This window comes from Taurulus bubalis, assembly GCF_910589615.1.
Source record: "Taurulus bubalis genome assembly, chromosome: 20".
Classification (NCBI taxonomy): Eukaryota; Metazoa; Chordata; class Actinopteri; order Perciformes; family Cottidae; genus Taurulus; species Taurulus bubalis.
The window spans coordinates 14,466,411-14,488,248 of NC_136608.1; the positions used below are offsets into that span (position 1 = coordinate 14,466,411).

The 21,838-nt window shown below is 45.0% G+C and overlaps 1 protein-coding gene across 1 annotated transcript in view; it reads left to right on the forward strand.

Moving 5' to 3' along the window:
- Positions 1-21,464, forward strand: part of bltp3b (bridge-like lipid transfer protein family member 3B) — a gene marked incomplete at its 5' end in the record, with an annotated part of 29,704 nt that extends 8,240 nt beyond the window's left edge. The window contains 24 exons of the mRNA XM_079236229.1: positions 31-193; positions 2,222-2,260; positions 4,518-4,609; positions 5,332-5,521; positions 5,623-5,763; positions 6,287-6,454; positions 6,861-7,041; positions 7,213-7,296; positions 7,663-7,824; positions 7,920-8,075; positions 8,251-8,366; positions 8,474-8,615; positions 9,014-9,207; positions 9,298-10,020; positions 10,417-11,030; positions 12,108-12,191; positions 12,938-13,086; positions 13,705-13,862; positions 14,183-14,333; positions 15,832-15,873; positions 18,174-18,433; positions 18,867-18,975; positions 19,150-19,343; positions 19,879-21,464. Of these exons, the coding sequence (XP_079092355.1) occupies positions 31-193; positions 2,222-2,260; positions 4,518-4,609; positions 5,332-5,521; positions 5,623-5,763; positions 6,287-6,454; positions 6,861-7,041; positions 7,213-7,296; positions 7,663-7,824; positions 7,920-8,075; positions 8,251-8,366; positions 8,474-8,615; positions 9,014-9,207; positions 9,298-10,020; positions 10,417-11,030; positions 12,108-12,191; positions 12,938-13,086; positions 13,705-13,862; positions 14,183-14,333; positions 15,832-15,873; positions 18,174-18,433; positions 18,867-18,975; positions 19,150-19,343; positions 19,879-20,004 (4,438 nt within the window). The 3' untranslated portion in view covers positions 20,005-21,464. The remainder of the gene's footprint in view (positions 1-30; positions 194-2,221; positions 2,261-4,517; positions 4,610-5,331; positions 5,522-5,622; positions 5,764-6,286; positions 6,455-6,860; positions 7,042-7,212; positions 7,297-7,662; positions 7,825-7,919; positions 8,076-8,250; positions 8,367-8,473; positions 8,616-9,013; positions 9,208-9,297; positions 10,021-10,416; positions 11,031-12,107; positions 12,192-12,937; positions 13,087-13,704; positions 13,863-14,182; positions 14,334-15,831; positions 15,874-18,173; positions 18,434-18,866; positions 18,976-19,149; positions 19,344-19,878) is intronic.
- Positions 21,465-21,838: the final 374 nt, after the last annotated feature.

Sequence of the window (21,838 nt, forward strand, 5' to 3'; positions counted from 1 at the left end):
CCACACGTCTTCTTCCTCTGTGTCCCGCAGGTTTGCGAAGAACTTGTCGCCGGACAAAATCAACCTGAGCACGCTGAAGGGGGAGGGCCAGCTGACCAACCTGGAGCTGGATGAGGAGGTTCTCCAGAGTCTGCTGGACCTGCCCACCTGGCTGGCCATCAACCGAGTGGAATGCAACAAGGCCGCCATCAGGGTGAGGGAACCCGTCATGCGTTGGCTTTGTAGCTTTTTAAAGGGATAGCTCGTCATTTTTGATCAACTACGCTTATTTGATCTCTGGCGGAGAGTTGGATGAGAAGATTGTTGCCGTTCTCATCTTTACATTAACTATGAAGCTAATGCCAGAAACCTGATAGTTTAGCTGAGCGAAGAAGACTGGAAACAACGAGCCTGGCTCTGTCCAATTAATGTGTTGTATCTCTTTTTTTCTTGGCCTGACAGTGACTGTCTTTGCTGGTTGCCTGGAAACTGCTCAGAGCCAAGAAATAGTCCGGCACGTAACCCTCTGTAAAACGACAAATTGTTGTTTTTACTCGTCAGTCCTTGTAATTAAACAAATTAGTAATGACATGTTTAGGGTTTCCCCATGTGTCCAGTCTTTATGCTAAGCTAAGCTAACTGCCTGCATGCTGTAGCCTCATATTTAACACATAAAAGTGGTATTAATATCTTCTTTAATGTTAGCTTTTAGTTTTAAATCTTTATCTCTTGAAGGTGATTGTTAAAACCAAAGTACAAAAACTTGATTTATTTACCAAATCATCTTTAAAGTAATACACAAAACTGATTGACATGATTTTATTTCAGGCCTGAATGAAAAGAAACCCAGAAAAACAACATAATTCATCCTCTGTCTGTACACAGACATGCTGACACTTGAAACGAGATAGTGTAGATATCTATTAGCACCTATTGTGTACACTTCCATTGAGTCTTTGCACCACACACACACGCTCACACACACACACACGCTCACACACACACACGCACACACACACACGCACTCTGCTGGAGCTGACTGATGCCTGAGATGTGGTCACGGTCACCATGGTCGTGGTATTAGAGCAGACTGACACACCCTGGAAACAGTGAATGGAGCCGCGTAAAATAATTCCCTTCATTCAGAGCAAGGTCCACCTTTTTCTTTTTTTCCCCTCGACCTAATTGTTTGTCTCTGTTCTTCTCTTGTTAATTTCTCAAAGCTTTTCTTTACACATCTGTCATCTCGTTGGTCACTACTCTTCCTTTATTGCCTTTTTTCTTTTAATCTGCTGCTTTGAAATATGTATTTAAACTTTATTTGTTTTGTCATAATACATACTTTACATGCATACATGAAATCGGTCTTCTGCATTTAACCCATCCTGGCTGCTGATTAGGGCCCAGGTGTTTTTTGCTGTGTTTTTGCTGTGTCACTGTCTGTTACAACCATAATACGCACATCATTTTCAGTAGGTGTGCGTGTGGAGCATCAGATTTCCCCGTGAACAGTGGAACTGGTGAATTGAAACCGGTGGTGCCGCCCAGCTCCAGCTCAAAGTGCATTGTGTTGGTAAAAAAACAAAACGAGAACAGATGTATATCTCACTTCCTCACTCGTTAGATACCCTTCTCTTCTTCATGTCTTCCTGTTACTGAGCAGCAACGCTCTCACCTCCTCATTTTAAAAGACTGACACTGACAAACTAAATGAAATAAAAGTACATCCACTGGTGTAAACTGCAGTAAATGTTTCTGCTCTGAGCTAACGCCCCCTACTGGCACCTCCTGGCATTTCCTACAACGGAGGCGAGGGGAATAAAATGTGTCTCTAATTCAATTAGAGCTGCAAATCCTTGATTCTTGATTCACGACCTCTCGGAGAACGAGCCGCTCTGCGGCATGAACGGCGAGTGAACACGAGCGTTTAATCTCTTTCGCTATATAATTTGACACAGACTTGAATCAAGAGGCGGCATGTTGAGGATTAATGAGCTCTGGAGCTGAATGGAACGAACTACCTGTCAGTCTAGGCTCATTGATTTCTCTTTCTTCCTTCATCTCTGGGCTAACTTTGACTTGATTTAAATTCTGTAGCATTTAATTTGATTTTGTACGTCCCTTTGATCGAATGGTAATTTAGCTTAACGTTTTGGGAGCACTAAAAGGCCAAATGCTCGCTGTATGGATCAGAGTACTGTGAGGCCGAAAAGCTAAGCCGCTGTTCTGTTTTCATTCGCAGATACCATGGACAAAGCTGAAGACTCACCCCATCACTTTGGTAAGTTTCGCCCACACAATCAAAAGAGCTCATTGAGAATTTCTTATTTCTTCATTTATTGTCATTTAAATCATCAAAATCCTTACAAAGAAGATTTTATTCTTAATGCGATAGCACCGATTTAACCACCCACACTCCCGCACAATTTACTTTGAGTCCAGAACATGTTAAGCGACGCGGTTCATCCCATGGTGAAGAGCAGGAAGCCGCTGAAGGTGTTGTAGTAATAGCTGTCGTCGAAGATCGCTCTGTTTGCGTAGAGCTGCACGTACACGCTGTCTCCCGCCTCCAGCTGCACCACCGCCGCGTTGGTCGCGCTGTCCTGGCTGTTTTCGCCCACGGTGCCCCACGTAGACACCATCTTCTGGCTGTTCATCATCAGGGACACCACCGAGTTGGGCTGTCCGGAGTTGTTGTTGTACATGGTGTAGCTGAAGTAGTAAATCCCCCGGGTCATGGCGGTGAAGATGCCCGTGGCGGGGTTGTAGCCACTGCCGATGTTGGAGAGGATTCTTTGATATTTAAGCGGCGTGTCTTGTCCAAACGGACCCGTCGAGGTCCCCAAAGCGGCGGAGAAAGCCATCTTGGAAACGCTCGTCGACGTGAGTTCCTTGAGCGTCTTCAGCTGCACGTCCTGAGCCAGGATTGCTTTCTGGGACTCCTGGACTTGGCTGTTGCAGAACTGCAAGGCGGCTTCGGCGGTGGCCATTTTCTGCATCATGCCGCTGAGGTTCTGCTCCAGCCTGCTTTGCGTCTGCGTCACGGCTTCCAGCTTCTCCCCCATGGCGGCCACCGCGCTGAGCAAGGCACAGGTGTCAGGTTGGCAGACTGCCATGCTGGCCCCAGTCCCCAGGTGGCTGTAATTCCCAAAGCACAGCCCGCTGGAAACCGACAACAACACAAGGAAAATGCGCTCCATTTTTCTGACTCTCGTTCTCACTGAACCTGGATGTTGTGTGTGGTCCTCAGTCGCGTGTGTGAGTGTATATATACTCCCAGCACCTGGTGTTTCGAAACCTGTTTGTCACTTATTTGATGTATTACTTCAACAAACATATCAGGGATCACAAAAACTCTCGAGACATTTTTTTATCAAACATGTATCATGATTATCAGGACCGCATAATAATAGGGCATTATAATAAAAGGGGAGCACAATAGCACTTTGTTGAATCCGGTGTGAGTCACTCTACTGTTTAACACAATGTTATCGCACCGCCAACAATGACATGGAAATATTCCACAACAGTGTGAAAAGGAAGACTGCCCGAAGGTGGTAACAACAGAGTGTCAAGAGTGTTATTAATTTGAGAGTAATTATTGGCATTTTAGGGTGACTTATCACGCTACACTACGTGTGTGTGGGTGACAAATGTATAGGCGGCCTCCACATCTCCAGTGGCAGAGGGCGAAGCGGGCAACAACAACCTGTTTTATCAATTTAACGCCAGTTCAAATCTCAATCTTTCCCACTCTAACGTTGCTTTTCGCTGACTAATGCGTGAGGTGCAGAATAGGTGACTAATATTAAAACAAAACAGGTGTAAACAGGTGGATGGAGAGCCTGACAACGGTCCTGTGAATATTGGTTTGATACCGAAAAATCAAAAGCTGAGAAAAACATTTTATGAAAACAAAGACTGGAACGAATGTCACTTTTTTTTTTTTAACATTCGGAGCTTCTATTCTTGTATTATGACGTCATCCCAAAAATAAATCCTTAAACAAAATACTCAATTTGAAGAAAGTGATTCGTTGGCTTAAATTACTTCATTTTAGATTGTATTAAATCAACTTTCTTTAATCAATATAACTTGTTAGTTCACACAAGTGTGTGCCTCTTTATGTGAGGTGAGAGCAAAATCTTCTTTTACCACATTGAAAATGCTGTTTAAAAAAAAAAAAGATTTAACAAACACACACATGGATTGAGGCAGAATATTTCATTAGATTAAAAACATGCATACAAAAAATGATAACGTCTATCTTTTTTCAATACATTTTGATTTCTGGACTTTGCAAACAATTTGACGTAGCGCTAGGATCTAATTCTACATATAGTTAAATACAAATGTCGCCTAATCTCAAGTGTGCTGGAATGAACAGAATGGCTAGAAAAAGAAGCTGCGCATCATTCGTTTATTGAATTTAAGAATTAAAACATCAACTCTATGAATGAAGCTCCGAACTAGTCGGTGCGGCCCTACTCAAGACTTTGGTTGTTGGCTGTGGAGCTGAGCCTGTGACTTGGTTGCAGACCCTGGATAAGGTGGTGATGGAGATGAGTACCTGCGATGAGCCCCGCCCACCCAATGGCCCGTCTCCCATAGCAACAGCATCAGGACAAAGGTGAGCCCTGCGGTTGTTTCTTTTGTGCTTCTTGTGACTCAGTTATTTGCATTTGGGGGAAGATCTCCTTTCCTTGCCTGGATTTAATTAATTTGCCTCACACAGATTTTTGGAGTGTTTTATTCGCACAGCAGTACATTTAGATTGCACATTTTGTCTTTTTATTATAGCAGTTTCCTTTTTATTACATATCACTACTTTCACAAGTCAAGTCAGGCGCTCAATACACTTTATGATCACATTTTATGATGGTTTTATAGTTTATAATACTTTATTCTAGTTTGCTGCTGCGTGTTGTCCATGAGTGTTTACACATACATGGAATTTTACTCCGGTTTCACGTGACTCTCATCGTATACATATTATATGCAATAAACAAGATATTTAAAAAAGTACAGTGACTAAGTTAAAAAAGATTTTAAAAAAAAGTGGATTGAGTAAGTTAGTAAGTCGAACATTTTTAGCTTTTCAGTTTCAGATTTTTCTACCATTTGGGCCGCCTGAGTGTGAGGTTTATGGCAGTTTTGTGACTCAGACATTTTTTGACTTTATAACGTCCTTTAAAGCGGGGCACAAGGGTCCTTGTAGGGTCAGTATCATATTTGAACAAGTATTTGAACTTGTAATTATGTTCAAATGATATCAGCTTTCAGGCCAGACTCATAATCATGTCTTGTATCTAAGCATTACTTATCACCTTGTTTCCCTAACTTTCTCTCCAGTGAATATGGCTTTGCTGAGAAGGTGGTCGAGGGGATGTCCCTGTCCATCAACTCCATCGTCATCCGGATCAGTGCGAAGGCCTTTAACGCCTCCTTCGAGCTCTCCCAGCTGCAGGTCTACAGCGTCAACACCAGCTGGAGCATCAGTGACCTGCGATTCACCCGCATCCAGGACCCTCAGAGGGGAGAGGTCGGTGTTTATTTGTTTTTATTTAAAAGACTTTGAGGATGTTGTGTCAAACACGCATTTTAAAACATTCTTTATGCTGCTGCCTTTCCTTTTTGGGTCAGATCCTGACGTTCAAGGAGATCAGCTGGCAGATGATCCGCATCGAGGCTGACGCCATCCAGAGCACCGAGCACGAGATGCTGAGCGCCCCCATTCGCCTCATCACCAACCAGTCCAAGATCCGAGTCACTCTCAAGAGACGGGTCAGTCACAAACACATGCACACACTTTATGAAATCTGATGGACCAGACTGCACCCCGAACAGTAATCCCTCTGTGTGGCCTCACAGGCTGCAGGGCCAACAGCAGTGATTCATCAAACGGCTAATGTGCCTTTTTAAACAAAACAACACCACTAATGTCTGTTTTGGAGATGTGGAGATTAGATACAATGCGGCATAAAGCCCTTTTGTGTGCGGTCTGTGAAAGCAATTAACCTCATTTGTTTTCCTCAGGCGATTACACAACTGCCGAATAACGCACAAGACACAAACTGGTCTCCCAAATATGCTGTCTGTGGGGTTTTAGTTCATATTGTAAAAAAAAAAAAAGTATATTCTGTTGGATGTACCTGATAAATAACATGTTAGGTGTTGGGCTGTTATAAACAAATACCTCACACAATAAGAGAATTGCCCTACAAGTGTCATGTTTCCTTTACGGGAGCTCTCAGGCTACCTCCACCTGCATAATGCATGTCTATGCCAATGCTTCTGCCTGACACAGATTAAGGACTGTAACGTGGTGGCCTCCAAGCTGATTCTGATCCTGGACGACCTGCTCTGGGTGCTGACCGACTCCCAGCTCAAAGCCATGGTGCAGTACGCCAAGTCTCTCAGCGAGGCCATGGAGAAGTCTGCACAGCAGAGGAAGAGCATGGCCACGGAAGACCAGGTGCTAATGCTCGAATGTCCTATGCCATTTCACGGTCTGATAGTTTGTCCTTGTGTCCATGTCTGCCGCTCTCTGCGTCACTTCCCTGATGCCATCTTTGTCTCAGCATGTCCTAGTTTTTGCTTCTGAAACACAAACACTCACTAAATGTACATGCATTGATCGCCCACACAAATTCACACCTATCCAGGTCGTGCACAAGACCTGCATTGGTACATTTTTATGTTTTGGTCTGATACGCCATCTACTGGGAGAATTGAGTATTGCATGATTCAGCAGTTGACTGAACTAAAAGTCTCTGTATGCCTACAATTGACATGAAAACACACTAAAAGCCTCCAAGCACCTATAACGTCCCACACTAATCCTTGTAATCTGCATTTTTCCGTGTGTCTGTGTTCACCAGGTGTCATCGGCGCCACCCACAGCCCAACAGGTGCGCACACAGCAGGCGTCCACAGCAGCCGACCAGAGTGCAACCATGGCCAATCTGTTCAGCGCCTACGACGTATGCGAGACGTCCCACCACCTCCAGATCACGCACCTCGACCTGCACATCTGCGACGACATCCAAGTCAAGGACAAAGGTAGCGTACGAACAGATCTACGTGTGGCGCACATGACATAAAAACACTGGCAGGTTCACAGCCTCCTGGCCTCAATCCCCCCTTTTCATTTTGTAAACCACAGATATTAACTCCCAAACCTTTCACTAAAAAGCTTAGACTTTACTATTTTTCTGTCTTTCCTCGGTGCAGTGAGCAATAAGAGGATAACGGGTGGAGCCATGCAGCTCTCCTTCAGCTCCATCACTCTGGACTACTACCCTTTCCACAGAGCAGGTATGAATCCTGCAACGACCCCTACACTACCTTACCGTGAAAATGACTGCAACCTATGCAATGCTTCCTATGAACTCACTGCATTTAATCTGCATGTTTTAATGCTGTTGTGTCTCATAAAGCGGTTTTACAACAGCAGACAGTTTGGCTTCTCATAACTCACCAATAGTCTTATTTTTTCCTTTGCATGCTGGTAGAATATATAATATCTGTGTCTATAAACAAGTAAATTCAAAGACGGATTTAAAACCTTAGAACCTCGGGATGCAGCTTGGTGATATTCACAACATCCCAAAGATTCCCATCAAACAAACGACAAAACGCACAACTACCTGTACTGATTTCCCTCCTCTCCGCCCTCTACAGGTGACAGTTGTGAACACTGGATGCACTACAGCGAGGCCACCAAGACCAGAGAGGGCTGGGTTCGAAATCTGCTCAACGAGTTCGACTCCAACGTGGAGATGTTGAAGAGCGCCGTTCGAGACCACCAAGGCCCGCCCCCTGCGCACAGTTCCCCACAACACAGTAAGCACGGGCGCCTCGGGGGTGCTACACTTTTTGTTGTATCGTCCTGGCACACGCACACAGCACATCATCCCTGTGGATTTTCTGTCCTCCAGTGTCCCTTAGGGACGATGTGTATTGGCCTCTAGGAAGTCAGGAGAGAGCAGGAGGAGGAGGAGGAGGAGTAGGGCTTAGGGAGGCGGAGGGAGGATTCCTAGAGTGGCGCGCAAGCACTCAGCCTCCGGCCCAGTGCTGCTGGTGCCTTGAGCCAGGTACCTCGGTGTGTGTGCGCACAGCTGGGTGCGGTGATACACACCTTTTGCACAAGGATTTCTCACTGGGCGAACTGAGTGGTTTCTCCTTGTTTGTCTCCGTCTTCTGTCATTTCATTTTTGTCCCCCCTCTTTTTCTATCCTTCAATCTCTCGTTCTCTCTCTCTCTCTCCAGGTAAGATAAACACCTCCTCCAGCGCCTCCTTCAGTCCTCCGCTCCCTCAAAGCTCCAAGACCCAGCTCATGTCCAGCTCGGTTGTTCTCAGGATCGCTGACTTCAGCATCTATCAGGTCGCTGCAGACACACTCTGGCTCATGTTTGGAATCACGGAGACTACATCCTCTTCACCGCCGACTTTTAGTTGACGGTTTCTGCGTCTTTTCGTGTGTTTTTTCAGGTGTCGACAGCGGACCAGCGGCGCTCCAGCCCCAAGACCATGATCTCCTGCAATAAGAAGTCCTTGTACCTTCCCCCAGAGATGCCGGCCATTCATGTCGAGTTCACAGAGTACTACTTCCCCGATGGAAAAGACTACCCAAGTAAGACTTAGCATCTCATTTTAGAAACATTCATCTTTTATAAGTAGGTCAGGAGCTGTTTTACAATCCTGGCCCACTGTTCCTGACTTTCTCTGTCTCCTCCTGTTTGGATCTATTCAGCCCATTTATTTAAGTCACTGACAGCCGTGTGGCACCCAGTATTCAGAGTGAAGAATTGCCCAATTAATTCACGTTATTGATTTCACACAATTTCACTGCCAACACTATTCATACATTAATCACTTTGAAGCCTTTTAATTTATTTTGGCAATAAAACGGAAATTGTTCTTTCTTGTGTTTTATCTCTTTGTGTTTTCTCTAATGTCTCATTCCTCCCTCCTCTTTGTGACTAAAGTATGTGTAACGCCATATCTCTTGCCACCTTCCCGCCCCTCTAGTCCCGTGTCCTAACCTGTACGTCCAGCTGAACGCCCTGCAGCTGGTTCTGGATCCTCGCAGCCTGGTGTGGATCAACCTGTTCGCCCTCGACCTCAGGCAGAGCCTGGAGCAGTTCATGGAGATCTACAAGCTCAGCGACTCGCAGAAGCCCGAAGAGCACGTCGACATCAAGGTGGACGGCCTCATGCTCAAGGTGAGGTGGAATGCAGAGAGACGCATGACCTTTTTTTTTTGTTCAGGTTTAAAGTCTGATACTGATTTTGTGTTTTCTCCGCTCCATTAGCTGGTGGTTCCCATCGACCGTGACGCCTCCTGTCCCGCTGATCTGCCTCGCTCCATCTCGGTGCAGACCTCCGAAATGGTGGCCACCAACACCCGGCACCCGGCTAACTGCACCCGCACCCACCTCGAGGCCCTGCTGCAGGCCTTTGAAGAGCAGCCCTTCTTCTCTACCTGCTTCTCCTCGTTCCCTCGCTCCTCCTCCTCGGTACCCCTCCTCCATCCCGTCTTCCAGCGCCACGCTCACGAACAAGACACCAAGCTCCACGACATCTACCGGGGCCTGGTGGTGCCGACGTTGGGCGTGGACGCCCTCAAGATGCCGGCCGCCGCCGACTTTTGGGCGGTGCACTTTGCCCAGTTCTGGGTGGACTACGAAGGCACCCGCGGGGGCAAAGGGCGGCCGCAGCCCTTTGTGGACTCCTTCCCTCTGACTGTGTGGGCCAGTCAGCCTGCCAAGATTGTCCAGCACCAGGAGAAGCTCAGATGTGGATCGGGTGTGTCCAGGAGCACATCTGGAGAGGGTGTCTCGCGTCTGCAGAAGAAACGGTTATTGAAAGACTATTACAGCACCGAGGCGCCCAATGCGACGCCGCCTCCCAGTAACGGACTCCATAAACCCCTCTCATTGGACAGTCTGCCCTCCTCCTCCTCCTCTTCGTTATCATCAAGTAAAGATGCAAATGTGCATGTATTGGTGCACGTGCAGAAGCATTTAAGTGCTCAGGTATGTTGTTCATCCTTTTGGCCGTCAAAACTGCACAATGTGTGGTGGGAAAGTTGCACTTGAGAATCAATGTGCAAGTCTGTCATGTGGGATGTTTTGGTGATTCCTCATCAGATTTTTTTTATTAAACATGTGGGCGTGTTGCACGCAAGAGTGCAGAGATATTGTGAAGAATGACAATTTTACTGATTCCTACAATGACAAAATGTTCGAGACTTAAATAATGTTTAAGTCATTATTCAAATCATTTGCTTGTTCCACACATATTAATCAATAGTTACAATTATGGGTATTTGCAGCAGCAGTTGCATATTCATTTGGAATATTAGTTTATCAAAAATAACTCATTGCACCTGTAATTCAGCAACATGCTTTGGTCTCTGTGTGTTTGTGCAGGTGAGCCACCGGCAGTATGTGTTTCTGATGCAGCTCCAACGCAGCATCAAAGCCCTGCAGCAGACGCTACAGCAGGATCTGGAGAAGATGGGCTCCAAGAAAGACCGCAAGGACCCCTCTCAGCGTCCGGCGGACCACCAGCCCTTCACCGTCTGCCTGGGCCTCCTGCTGAAAAGCGCTGAGGTGTCCCTGCTTTTGAAACCCGTCCCCCGCTCCGAGGGTTCAGGATCTCCTCTGGGGTCTGAGCTGTCCCCCTCAGAGAGCCGAGGAACTCTGGACGCAGGCGAGGTAGCGGAGAAGGGGAGTGACGGCGCCGGGTCTGGGGCGTGCACTGTGGACCAGCTGCTCTGCGGCGAGGGTTCAGAGGGTCCTGCTCCTCTCGTCCCCAACTACACTCCACGTCCTGACTCCAATCACAAAGCGACGGTGGATGAGAGGACTTTCGCTAAGAACTCTGGGAGGCGGAGTTCAGAGGAAGTGGGCGAGATGGGAGTGGATGGAGGTGAAGATGCGGGAGCCGGACTCGACTCTAAAACCGAGACGAGTGACCCGCTGTCCGACGGGAGCGACAAAGACAAGTCTGCAGCCGGCAAGATGCCGCAGTCAATATCCAGGTATTCAGTTTATCACACAAAACGGTTGTTCATTTATATCACAGGGTCACGATCACTGAGAAACAATAAATGAGATGGTGAGTAAAGGCAGTGCTGTACCGAAGGAAACAGATTTAGGCGTTGAAGTTGTTAGAATTTGCATATTTAACACATTACCAAAATAGTTTTATTTATCCTCCCATAACTTTGGTTTTGCTTTCACAACCTTTTTTTTTGACTCATTGATTTATTATTTAAAGTAAAAAATAAATAAGTCACCTCATCTTCACTGACAATGATTTGTTTTCAAATGATTATCAATTGAATGTATTTGAAATTTAGTTTGTCTGACAAAACAAAACATGCAACTCCATTATTTATTATATATATATATATATATATATATACTATCAATAATATATGTATTTTTCAATTAATTGTTTCGGGTTGTATTGTTTAAAAGTTCTAAGAGCTCAAAGGGACGTCATTAAAAATATATATTCACTCTATAGTGATTTAAAAACAGATAAAAGCATCAAATCCTCTTATTTAGGAGGCTGAAAAAAAAAAATATTTAGTGTTTTGGCTTAATTAACTGAATGAAACTATTACAAATGGTTGCTGTTTAATTTGATATTGATTGACATTTTCTAAACTAAACAAATAGTCATAGTATTCAATCAGCAGATGGATCGGTAAGTTGCAGCCCTTAAAAAATCACACGGCCTCCAAGTAATCATTCGCTACAGTTTATAGATTTCATAACTGAATCCAAATATTCCAATCTGTTCTTTCCTGTGGATGAGTGTAAGGAATGAAGTGTCTCTCTCTCTAACTGAATCTCTCTCCTGAACACAAGAGCTGTGTGTGTGTGTGTGTGTGTGTGTTCGTCAGTATTACTGACTCCACACTTATGAATGTTGACTGGCTTCAAGCGGCCGTGTATTCCCGTGTGTAATTTCTCATTTACTGTCTTCATATCCACCACTTCATATTCTTGTCCTCCCTTACCTCTTTCACGTCCTTTTCTGCCTCTTGACCTTTGCTTTGACCTTTGCAAGGTGTGTGTGTGTGTGTGTGTGTTTTCTCTCTACCAAGGAAAGGAAGTTTGTCTGTGGTTTCTGATCGCCTCAGCTCCTCAAACTCCAGCAGATCCACCTCCCTTTATTCCATGTCCAACATGTAAGGCACTGGATCTGTGACTAGCCGTGTTGATGTGTGTGTGTGTGTGTGTGTGTGTGTGTGTGTGTGTGTGTGTGTGTGTGTGTGTGTGTGTGTGTGTGTGTGTGTGTGTGTGTGTGTGTGTGTGTGTGTGTGTGTGTGTGTGTGTGTGTGTGTGTGTGTCTGCGAGTGCGTAATTGTGATCCCTGGATGATAACAAATCAGTGCAAACGTGCGTGACGTGAATCCTCGGTGGGCATGCATGTTTGCATGCGTGCATGAAACCCCGGTCCCCGTGTGTGTCGTGTCAGTTTGTGTTTAAATGAGTGTTGCGTTCGCTGTCTACCTGTTCACCACCTGTGACGGTACAGATGAAAAACAAAGCTCCTTCTTTCTTTTTCCCAGCCTTGTGTTCTCAGTCTTTTGGGAGCCACTTTGATTTGAACCGTTGAGTTTTCTGTGGATCGCTTCTTGCGCTTGGAGGGATAGCACACTCGGTTCTTCTAACAAGACCTTAAACAACACCACACGAAGGACTGCAGCCGTATTTAATTCATGAACTGTCGAGTAAGCTGCGTCGGCAGCCTCTGCTCGGTGTCAAATCCCTGCCAGATATGACGAAATAAAAGCACCGGTCCGCTTTCCTGGCCTCTAACTATTAATGTCACCGTCGATCATAAATCGGTGGCATGCATTGACTGTTGCTCAAGCAGATTTCAAACTCTACAGATATGATTCACCATCACCATGTCTTGTGTGTGTTGTAGTGGTCGTTTGATGCGGGACCGCTCCCAGTCCAGTTTCTCGGTGTCCTATAAGAACATGAAGAAGAGCCCGTCCCTGCAGTCGCTGGACAACATCTCAATAGACAGCTACCTGATGGAGGACGGAGACACGTACAGTCTGCTGGAGAGAGGTGGAGCGAACATTAAAGCATTCTGTACACAGCAGATATACACACATCCTTCTTTGGATACATAGAGGGCTATTTGCTGTATGTTGGTTATGTTATTTATTGAGTCATGCACATATGGATATATGTATATAAGTATAAGGACTATTTGGACACTAAGAAATACAGATTTTAATGTTGGAAAGTTTGTCAGAAATAGTGTTTTTACATATAACAAGACATTGCAAATACAGAATCTCCCCCAATCAAATGTCAGGAAACTATTAATTCTGTTTGTTTCAATCGCAAATGTTAATTTGTCAGCTCCAGCATCACTGTTCTGTAGCGTATAATGACCTCTGACCTCCTTGTATCGGGATTGGTATGCAATAATATTTTTAAAATATGATTACTGCACATTTACTGCTAAGCAACCATGTTGACCACAAGGTGGCAGCATTGTGCTGATATGTCAGTAATGCAGTAGTGTTACAGGTCATAAAAAAGATAACCTTTCTTTTTACACTTGAAATGGTGACGGCGCTTACAAATGACACGAAAGTCGTACGAAATGTAAACCATGCTTTGGTGTTTCGTCTCATGATGCGTAGTAATATGTGTTTATTTTGACGCGCGGCACAGACGACGTCTCCATCTCCGGATTCAAGGATGCCGTCAGCGAACAGAGCGCCACCGAGAGCGCCACCGAGGCCGTGATTGGTCAGGAGCAGGAGGGGGGCGTGTCCCCCGACACCGTCAGCGCTACCTCCCAGAGCATCGACGATCTCGCCAAAGATACAGTAAGCGACCCAAACTTTCAGACGTCTAGAAAATAAGTTTGGAAACAACAAAAACAAATATATTCATAGTTCAACGTTGATATTGATTTTGTGGATCCATATCCCATCTTGTATAATGTTCTGCTTCTCACTGTGAAGATGAATAATTACTGTAACTGTGTTCATAATCTAATAAATAAGTCTGGCCTGAAAGTACTCTTTGTGCAATACTAGTCAGAAATACAGTAAGAACATGTGTGCGGTACAAAGTGTAGAAACCAAAGCAAAGTCTCGGGTTGTGCTCACAGAACCTGCCGGTGCTTCTTTGTCCCCGCCTCCAGGTGTCGGTGCTGGTGTTGAAGGTGCAGTCGGTGTGTGTGGCCATGGAGGCGTTTGGCGAGAGCACGGTCGTGGCGCTGGAGGTGGGCCGGGTCACGCCCAGCCAGCTGGGCAACGTCAGCCTGAGGCAGTACCTCAGCACCCGCAGCCTGGGTAAGGAGGAGGATCCCCGCACACGAGCACCTCTTCGCGAATCTGCACAAACGGTCTCGGTTATTAGTCGGCATGTAAGGAGTCTAGCGAGTGAGGACGGGTTGTAGAGGTTAGCACGCTGTACATTACATGGCTGCATGCGTTTGCTCTGATAAAACACACTGCTGCAAACGTGTGTTATTGTTCTCCGCAACTGAGCATGAAATATGGTGCTTTTTATTTGATGCTTTACAGTTATTACAGGCATTCTGTTTGGTATGATTTCCAGTTTGGACTCACATTTCAAGGAGTATTAACATCATAGATGTCATGTGTAGTATATGACATCGCCACACTAATAAAAAAAACAGTACTACTGCAATAACAGAACAAACAAGACCGACTGGCCGGTTAAAAACAGGAACCTTTTTCTTTGCAAATAGACCTGAAGAGTTTTTTTTTTTTAACAGGATGACGAAAGCTAAAGAAAAGGCCAACAAGTTCATCTTCAGAATAAGTCAGGTAGTAACATCTGCCATGCAGCAGGAAGCAAAGCAGTTTATGCAAAAGAACCATCAATAATACAACAAGCTCTGTGATGGGAGTGACAAATGTTGTCATTTGTTTGCAGATTTAAACCTCAAGGTAGATTTGATTGTAATGCTGTATGAACGTGCAACACAGTACTTGATAAAAGTCATAATCAAAACTGCCGTAAGAAATTATCAAGGATCATTTTGCCAACCGAAATTGTCAAAATGGTGTGTGTGTGTGTGTGTGTGTGTGTGTGTGTGTGTGTGTGTGTGTGTGTGTGTGTGTGTGTGTGTGTGTGTGTGTGTGTGTGTGTGTGAGTGAGTGAAAGCCGGTCACATAAACAACATTTAGTTATTTTTAGATTATCTTTTTAGAGGCTTTTGTTGCTTTACTTGACAGTAAAGAGTGAGAGGATGAAGAGGGGGATTACATGTGATGAAGGTCCAGACTTTAAGCGGTTCTGTCGGGTTTAGGGTCCAGGATGCTCCACAGCTGACCCCTCCGGGATCAGATTGTGACACCAGACAGACGGGGAGACCAGCAGCAACATTACGATGTTCCTGTTTCACCCACAGTTACCAACTAGTTTGACCATCGATTGATTTTCGTCCGTTTTCATGCAAAAAATGAAAAACTCTTGATGATGGCAAAATGTCAAATGTGGGATTTAACTGCTTTTTTTGGTCTTGCATGATAGTAAATGTAATATTTTGGAGTTGTGGCCTGTTTGCTTGTACAAAGCAAGACATTTAGTGACGTCACTCGGCTAGATCGACACATTTTACTGTTTTCTGATCAGACGATTATCAGATTAATTGAAAAAAATAGTAATCTGATTAATCTATAATGCAAATAATCACCCTAGTCTGAATCCCTTAATGTCATTTCAAGTGCACACACACACACACACACACACACACACACACTTACACACAAACACAGGCATCCCCCTCCTTTTGATTTACCTTGCCGTAACTCCCCACAGGTATGGTGTGTTCAGTACCAATACCTGCTCAGAGCAGCCAAGGTAACTGCTGTGTGTTCATTCACCGTCTGTAACTTAACATGCATGCTTGCCTCCGCGTGTCTGTTTCCACCCGTGTGTGTGCGTGCGTGTGTGTGTGTGTGTGTGCGCGTTTTTACTGTCAGATCTCATTTCGAGACTCAGGACTTTTGCTCGACGGCATGCACTGCAGAGGCACATTGTGTGTTCGCATGTGTGTGTTTGACTGCTCGTTCTTCAGAAGCAGCAGGTCTTTATGCAACATTGAGATCTCTTTCCTCCACTGTGTGTGTGTGTGTGTGTGTGAGGGGGGGTACTAAAGAGAGGTTAAATTTGTGAGTAATCGAGTGAGTGGAACCCATTATTTGCCACATTAGGCCTTAAATGTGTGTGTGTGTGTGTGTGTGTGTGTGTGTGTGTGTGTGTGTGTGTGTGTCAGCCACATTCAAATGAACTGCAACCGTTTGTGCAGACTGGCGTTAACCCCTGATCTTCCCATTCACTGCTCTGTCTAATTCCTCTCTCCTTCCTCCTGCTCCCTCCTCCCTCCTTCCTCATCTCTCCACTGCAGCAGACTTTGCAGTTTCAGTCCAGTGATTCAGGCAATGAGAGAAACGCTGGCTTTCCTCCCTCGCTACCTCTCCTCCTCCTATCTTTACAAGAGCAATCCCTCCTCCTCTCCCTCTTTTTCTTTCTCTTTTCCTCCACCTTTCCTCCTCACTCTTCCCTTCAGCTCCTACTCCATCTTCCTACTAATCCTCTGTCATTTAACCACCCTCCCTCCTCCCTCTTCACCTTTTCTTCCCTTCATCTCCCTCCCTCTTTAGGCCATCTTTTCTCTTCCTCCTGTCTTATCACAGTCACTCAGTCCTTGCTGCTGGCTCCCTCCCTCCATGTCTCTCTCCTCACTCCGTCCATTTGCCTCGACCCTATAGCCGCACAGGATTGAGAGAAAATATGTCATTTTATCTGAGAAAAGCTGACAGCATTGTGTGTGTGTGTGTGTGTGTGTGTGTGTGTGTGTGTGTGTGTGTGTGTGTGTGTGTGTGTGTGGTCGTGAAATTGCTCTATGGCATTAATCCTCTCCTGGCTTTCCTTCAGAGTGCATATTAAAGGGATGTGACGCACTTCTCGCAGTCATAATGAGAAAATGTCTCTCTTTAAGTGGCCATTTTCATGCCTTGCTGAGTGTTTCGCTTGTTTACAAAAACCTGTGCCTGTAATTGTGTGCTTGCCGGCTCAATTTGTGTGTAGAGTTTGTGTGTCAGGAGGGTTTTAATTACCCTCCCCCCTCGGGTTTAACGCCTCTAAACCTCGACTTTTATCAATTTGTGTGTCTCTTCTTTCTCTCTGTCTTCACTTTTTCGCCTCTTTTCTTTTTTCTCTCCATTAGGCAGGAGTTGTTTCATCACATTTTGTGTTGTCGAGTCCTTCTTGATATAGTAACACACCATCGAGCTTTCAGCTTCTTCCGAGTTTAGGTTTGTCGAGTGTCTCTTTCATGAAAAGGCAGAAAACTATTCTTCTCTTTGAATCCGCAATACTTCGGTGGGAGTTTCCACCCAATCCTCTAATCCCTTGTCCTCGGAAATAATTAAACATCACTGCAGCGAGGAGCCCGTGGGATTGAACACATTCCCGACTCTCTTTCAGCCCACCTTTTCCTTAAGTCCTTTCTGTGTCTCCTTTCAGCTCACTTTGCTTTTTCTCTCCCACTCCTCTTCCTGATATTCTGCTTCCTTCACCTTTGTTTAAACCTGACCTTAACATGCACCCTTTTTAAATGTAGCTCGCTAAACTACACAAGAATGATTATTAAATTATATAAAATCAAACTGTAAATGCCTATGTGTGTGTCCTGATGATGACTTATGACGAACATCAGTGGTTTTGTTCCTACACGGTTAAATAAAAATTTTAAATGTACGGGTTTGCAAATTGCTCCAACTCAAATTTGATGAGATGCATACATTTGCACACCTTTAGGTGCAGATGAGTCATTTAAAAAAAAAAAATAATAATAATAAAAAAAACTATATATATATTTCAATGTTGAGGAAAGAGAATTAAAAAGTGATTTTGATGCAAAAATATAGACAGACGATGCTTCTAAATTGTCACAAACCCAATTTGGAATTTCTGTACTGCAATTTAACACACAGACACAGGATTAGAATCTGGAATTTTTATTTTTTTATTTCACTGTATTAATAATGTATATAAAGGTGATAGCGGTATCGGGTGTATTTTAATGTCAGGTTTTCGCTGAAACATCAGAATCCCGACGCTAACGCTAACCGCGGCCTTCGTCTCTCCCCTCTCAGGCGGCGCCGAGGTCGGCTCTGGGTCCGCCGGCGGCCTCCCCACTCCGGAGGTGCGCGCTCGCCTGGAGAGCGGGCCGTGCGCCGCCGCTCACTCCCCGCTGGCCGAGCGCAACGGCTTCCTGCAGCTGCGTCTCCACGGCTACCGGGCGAGCTTCCTGATGTCAACGCTGCGAAACCTGGCTCACTTCCTGGAGGACGACTCGGCGCCGCAGGTGCTGCCCATGGAGATCAGCGTCAGGGACACGCACGTCAACCTCAAGGTGAGGAGCCAGGAAGCTTTGTCCCGTGGTGTCCTTATGAGGTTGTTGTTGCAGAACTGCTGTACACCTGCATGGTTTCAGCCGGACATTTGTCCCGTTTGTTTGTTTGTTTTCTCCCGGCCGCGTTGCCGTAATGGAGCACATAACTCACTGCCACACAGTGCAGCCGCGTCTATAACCAAGTTAAATATTTTGAACCGGGGCCTAATTGGAATTTGGATTCGAACTGAATGTTTAATGACATGGAAAGGCCTTTTTGCCGTCTCTCTCGGGTTCCTTCACGGGTGAGTAGACGTGCTGTGGAACTGATGTGGAAACTTGGATGTGGATCATTTCTCTCCCCCTCCCATACACACACACACACACACACACACATGCTCACACACATCCAAACTTCTGCCAGCGCACTAAACGTGTGCCGTCTCTGCTGCAGGACGACGGCCCCCGCGACAATCCCTCCGACTCCGAGCCCTCGCCCATCACGCTGCACGTGGACAGCCTCGTCATCCACAGGACGGACGACGGCTCCTTCTCCATAGGAGGTGAGGGAAAAATACATTTTTCATCTGCCAGATGGTTCCACCTCCACTTCGGTTGCTGATTCACTGCCGTTGCATAACTCGTCCTATTAAAGTCCACGCTCTGAACATCCGCACCTCCAAATTCCCCTCTGTTGTCCCTCCTCTTCCTCCTCCTCCTCCTCCTCCTCCTCACAGTGGACTCCTCAGCCGAGACCAAGCCCAGGGAAGAGGGTGCGTCGACAGATGACGCTCTGACTCCGGTCCCTGAGGTTACGGGCGCCGTCTGCGGCATACAAAAGGCCACACAGACCCAAGCCCCGCCCGCACAGGCTCCGCCCACACATGTCCAAGCCCCGCCCACCAGCCCTCCTCCATCCACCAGAGAAAAGGTGAGGCACGCTGATATGAGAGTAGAAGTATTCACAAAATGAATACTGTGATTCGCATTTAGCCGCACACAAAATGTTTCTCTTACAAATAAAAGAAAATGCTTAACAAGAAACTGATTGTTCTGGAAGCCGATATAAAGATAAAGATGCCAAATGTTGCCGTTGCCAAGCTATTCCAGTTCAATGCTTGGCTTGCTTTTTGTTGAAAGTGGGAGTGCTATTTATTAATTTATGCAGGATACGAGTATTATATTTTCAAACGGAATAATTAAAGTGATCGGATACACAAAGCGCATCTGATCCAAACCACAAAACGGTTTGTTTTTTGGGGTGATTTGCTTCAACTGTGGGTGGAGTTTGCCATGACAGTCGACATCCGATGACGAAGGCTTCAAGAAGAGGCTGAAAGCTCTTTGAAATATCCAGAACGTCAACATTATGTGAAAAGATTTTCATCAAACATGATTTTATTGTTTTATTCTAGGTTGCTTTTTTTGTGGCAAACACTCACTAACGCCTCCCTGTTTGTTTACAGATGCTGGTGGAGGAAAACGAATGTTTAAAAGTGGAGCTGTCCCGGACCAAGATGGCGCTGGCCGAGGCTCAGATGGAGAAGGACTCGCTGCTGCACCGCATGAAGACGCTCAAAGTCACCAGCTAGTCCTTCAGCCGTGAAGTCTGACACGGCTGGGCAGCAAAAATAAGTTTAACACTCAAAGAAAAAGGTTAAAAAGGCTCCTTTTACACGCTTATTGGGCGAGTGAGCCGCCGCGTGACTTCAGACTTCAAGATAATTCCCCCATAAAGCAATGCAGAGTCCGAGTTCAGACTGAAAAATACTTGTTTTTACATGCTTGTCGTCGGTTTTATGTTCCCCACTTTGGACTGTGGAGTTGAAAAGGGACATTTAACGGGACTAGATGTGTGCGCGTGTGTGTGTGTGTGTGAGAAAAAGAGGATGAGGATCTATATCCATGGCCGTGCCGACAGAAAACCCTTCCCACACTATCCCTGTTGTGCAAGTTCAAACAGAAAAGAATCGCAGCTAACCTTCGATGAGCTTCATTCACACCTGTACGTATGAAGGAAAACTGAATGTCGTGACTTCAGAGGAATGTCAAAAGAAAATACAAAAAAGACTTATTTTGCACCGCACAGGAATGGAACTTGTAATTTAGTGCTTTCATATTCAGAGGGGACGAGAAAAATCATTCTCTCACTCGTCCTCAGAGTGTGTACAGTGTATATTGTATAAGAATGTCAACACATGACTATTTTCTTCAGAACTATGAACAGTTATGCAGTGTTTCAGTTGAGTGTGTGTGTGTGTGTGTCAGCCAGAACAAGCATTTCATTACCTGTAGAGGATACATTTATATCTGTCAGTTCAACAGCTTTGTCAGCTAAACGCCCCACAATAATGTCTGTACCCAACACGCCCCACAACACACCCCCTCTTATTTTTCTATGTGTAAATAGCTACTCAACATGTGCAGCACTTTTAAAAACTGAGGCACTGTAAATACAACAACCACAACTGTGAGAGAACAGCAGTTGAGCTGAAGAGTGGAGAGAGAAATGTAGAACTTGTGTGCTCTCTTAAAAAAAAAAAAAGAGGAGGAGAATAATGCACATTGAAGCTGCCTGGCTATACATAAAATCCACTCTAATGACGACACATGCAAAAGACTACGACGGGACTTCCTCTCCAAACGTAACGATTAGCAGTAGATTCAGTACAGCCTCAATATGCAACCGTCGAAACTTGTACTTTAGCTCGGCCCAGTTCATTTATTTTTTTCTTGAAAAATGTTCTTATGTTTCCCGTAAAAGACGTGAAACGCGACTAGTTCTTTGCACAAATGTGGTTTCAAGACTTGAAATGTCAGAAGGGGGATTTTAACACGATTGTATGCGAAGAGTTTTGTTTTGGTGGAGAGGGGAAATGTTCGGTTTCATCTCGTGTTTCTCCTTCATCGCAGCCCTCCTCTTCCTCCCCCTTTCTGACAGACTCCTCCCCCTCAAAACCCTGTAGAGGAGAGGAAAAAAATAAACAATAATAATTAATGAGTTGTATTTTGTCTGTTAAAGCTGCTGAAATATTGATGAAAATAAAATGGTATCAAATTCAAGATGTTCTTATCGTTGTTAGTTTTTATTTGTTTATTTATCTGAATTATATCAATATTTTTTTGTTGACATCATCTGCAAAAATTGCGGCAACAAATAATCTATTTTGATAATTTTTTCAAATGAAAACTTCATCTGACACTGACTCAAATGACATCACTTGAGGCAATTTAATTAGCTTGAATGCATCCATGGGGCATGGCATAATTAGAGGATGAAGAAAAATGTAATAAAAATGTCAAGAATGCATTCAAACTGTAATTTTGACACAATAGAGAAAAGGTCAAGGGAAAAAAAGTTTCACTTTTGAGAATTAATCAAACTACTAGCTCCTAGCCCAAATAATTAAATGTTGGTGTTATTCT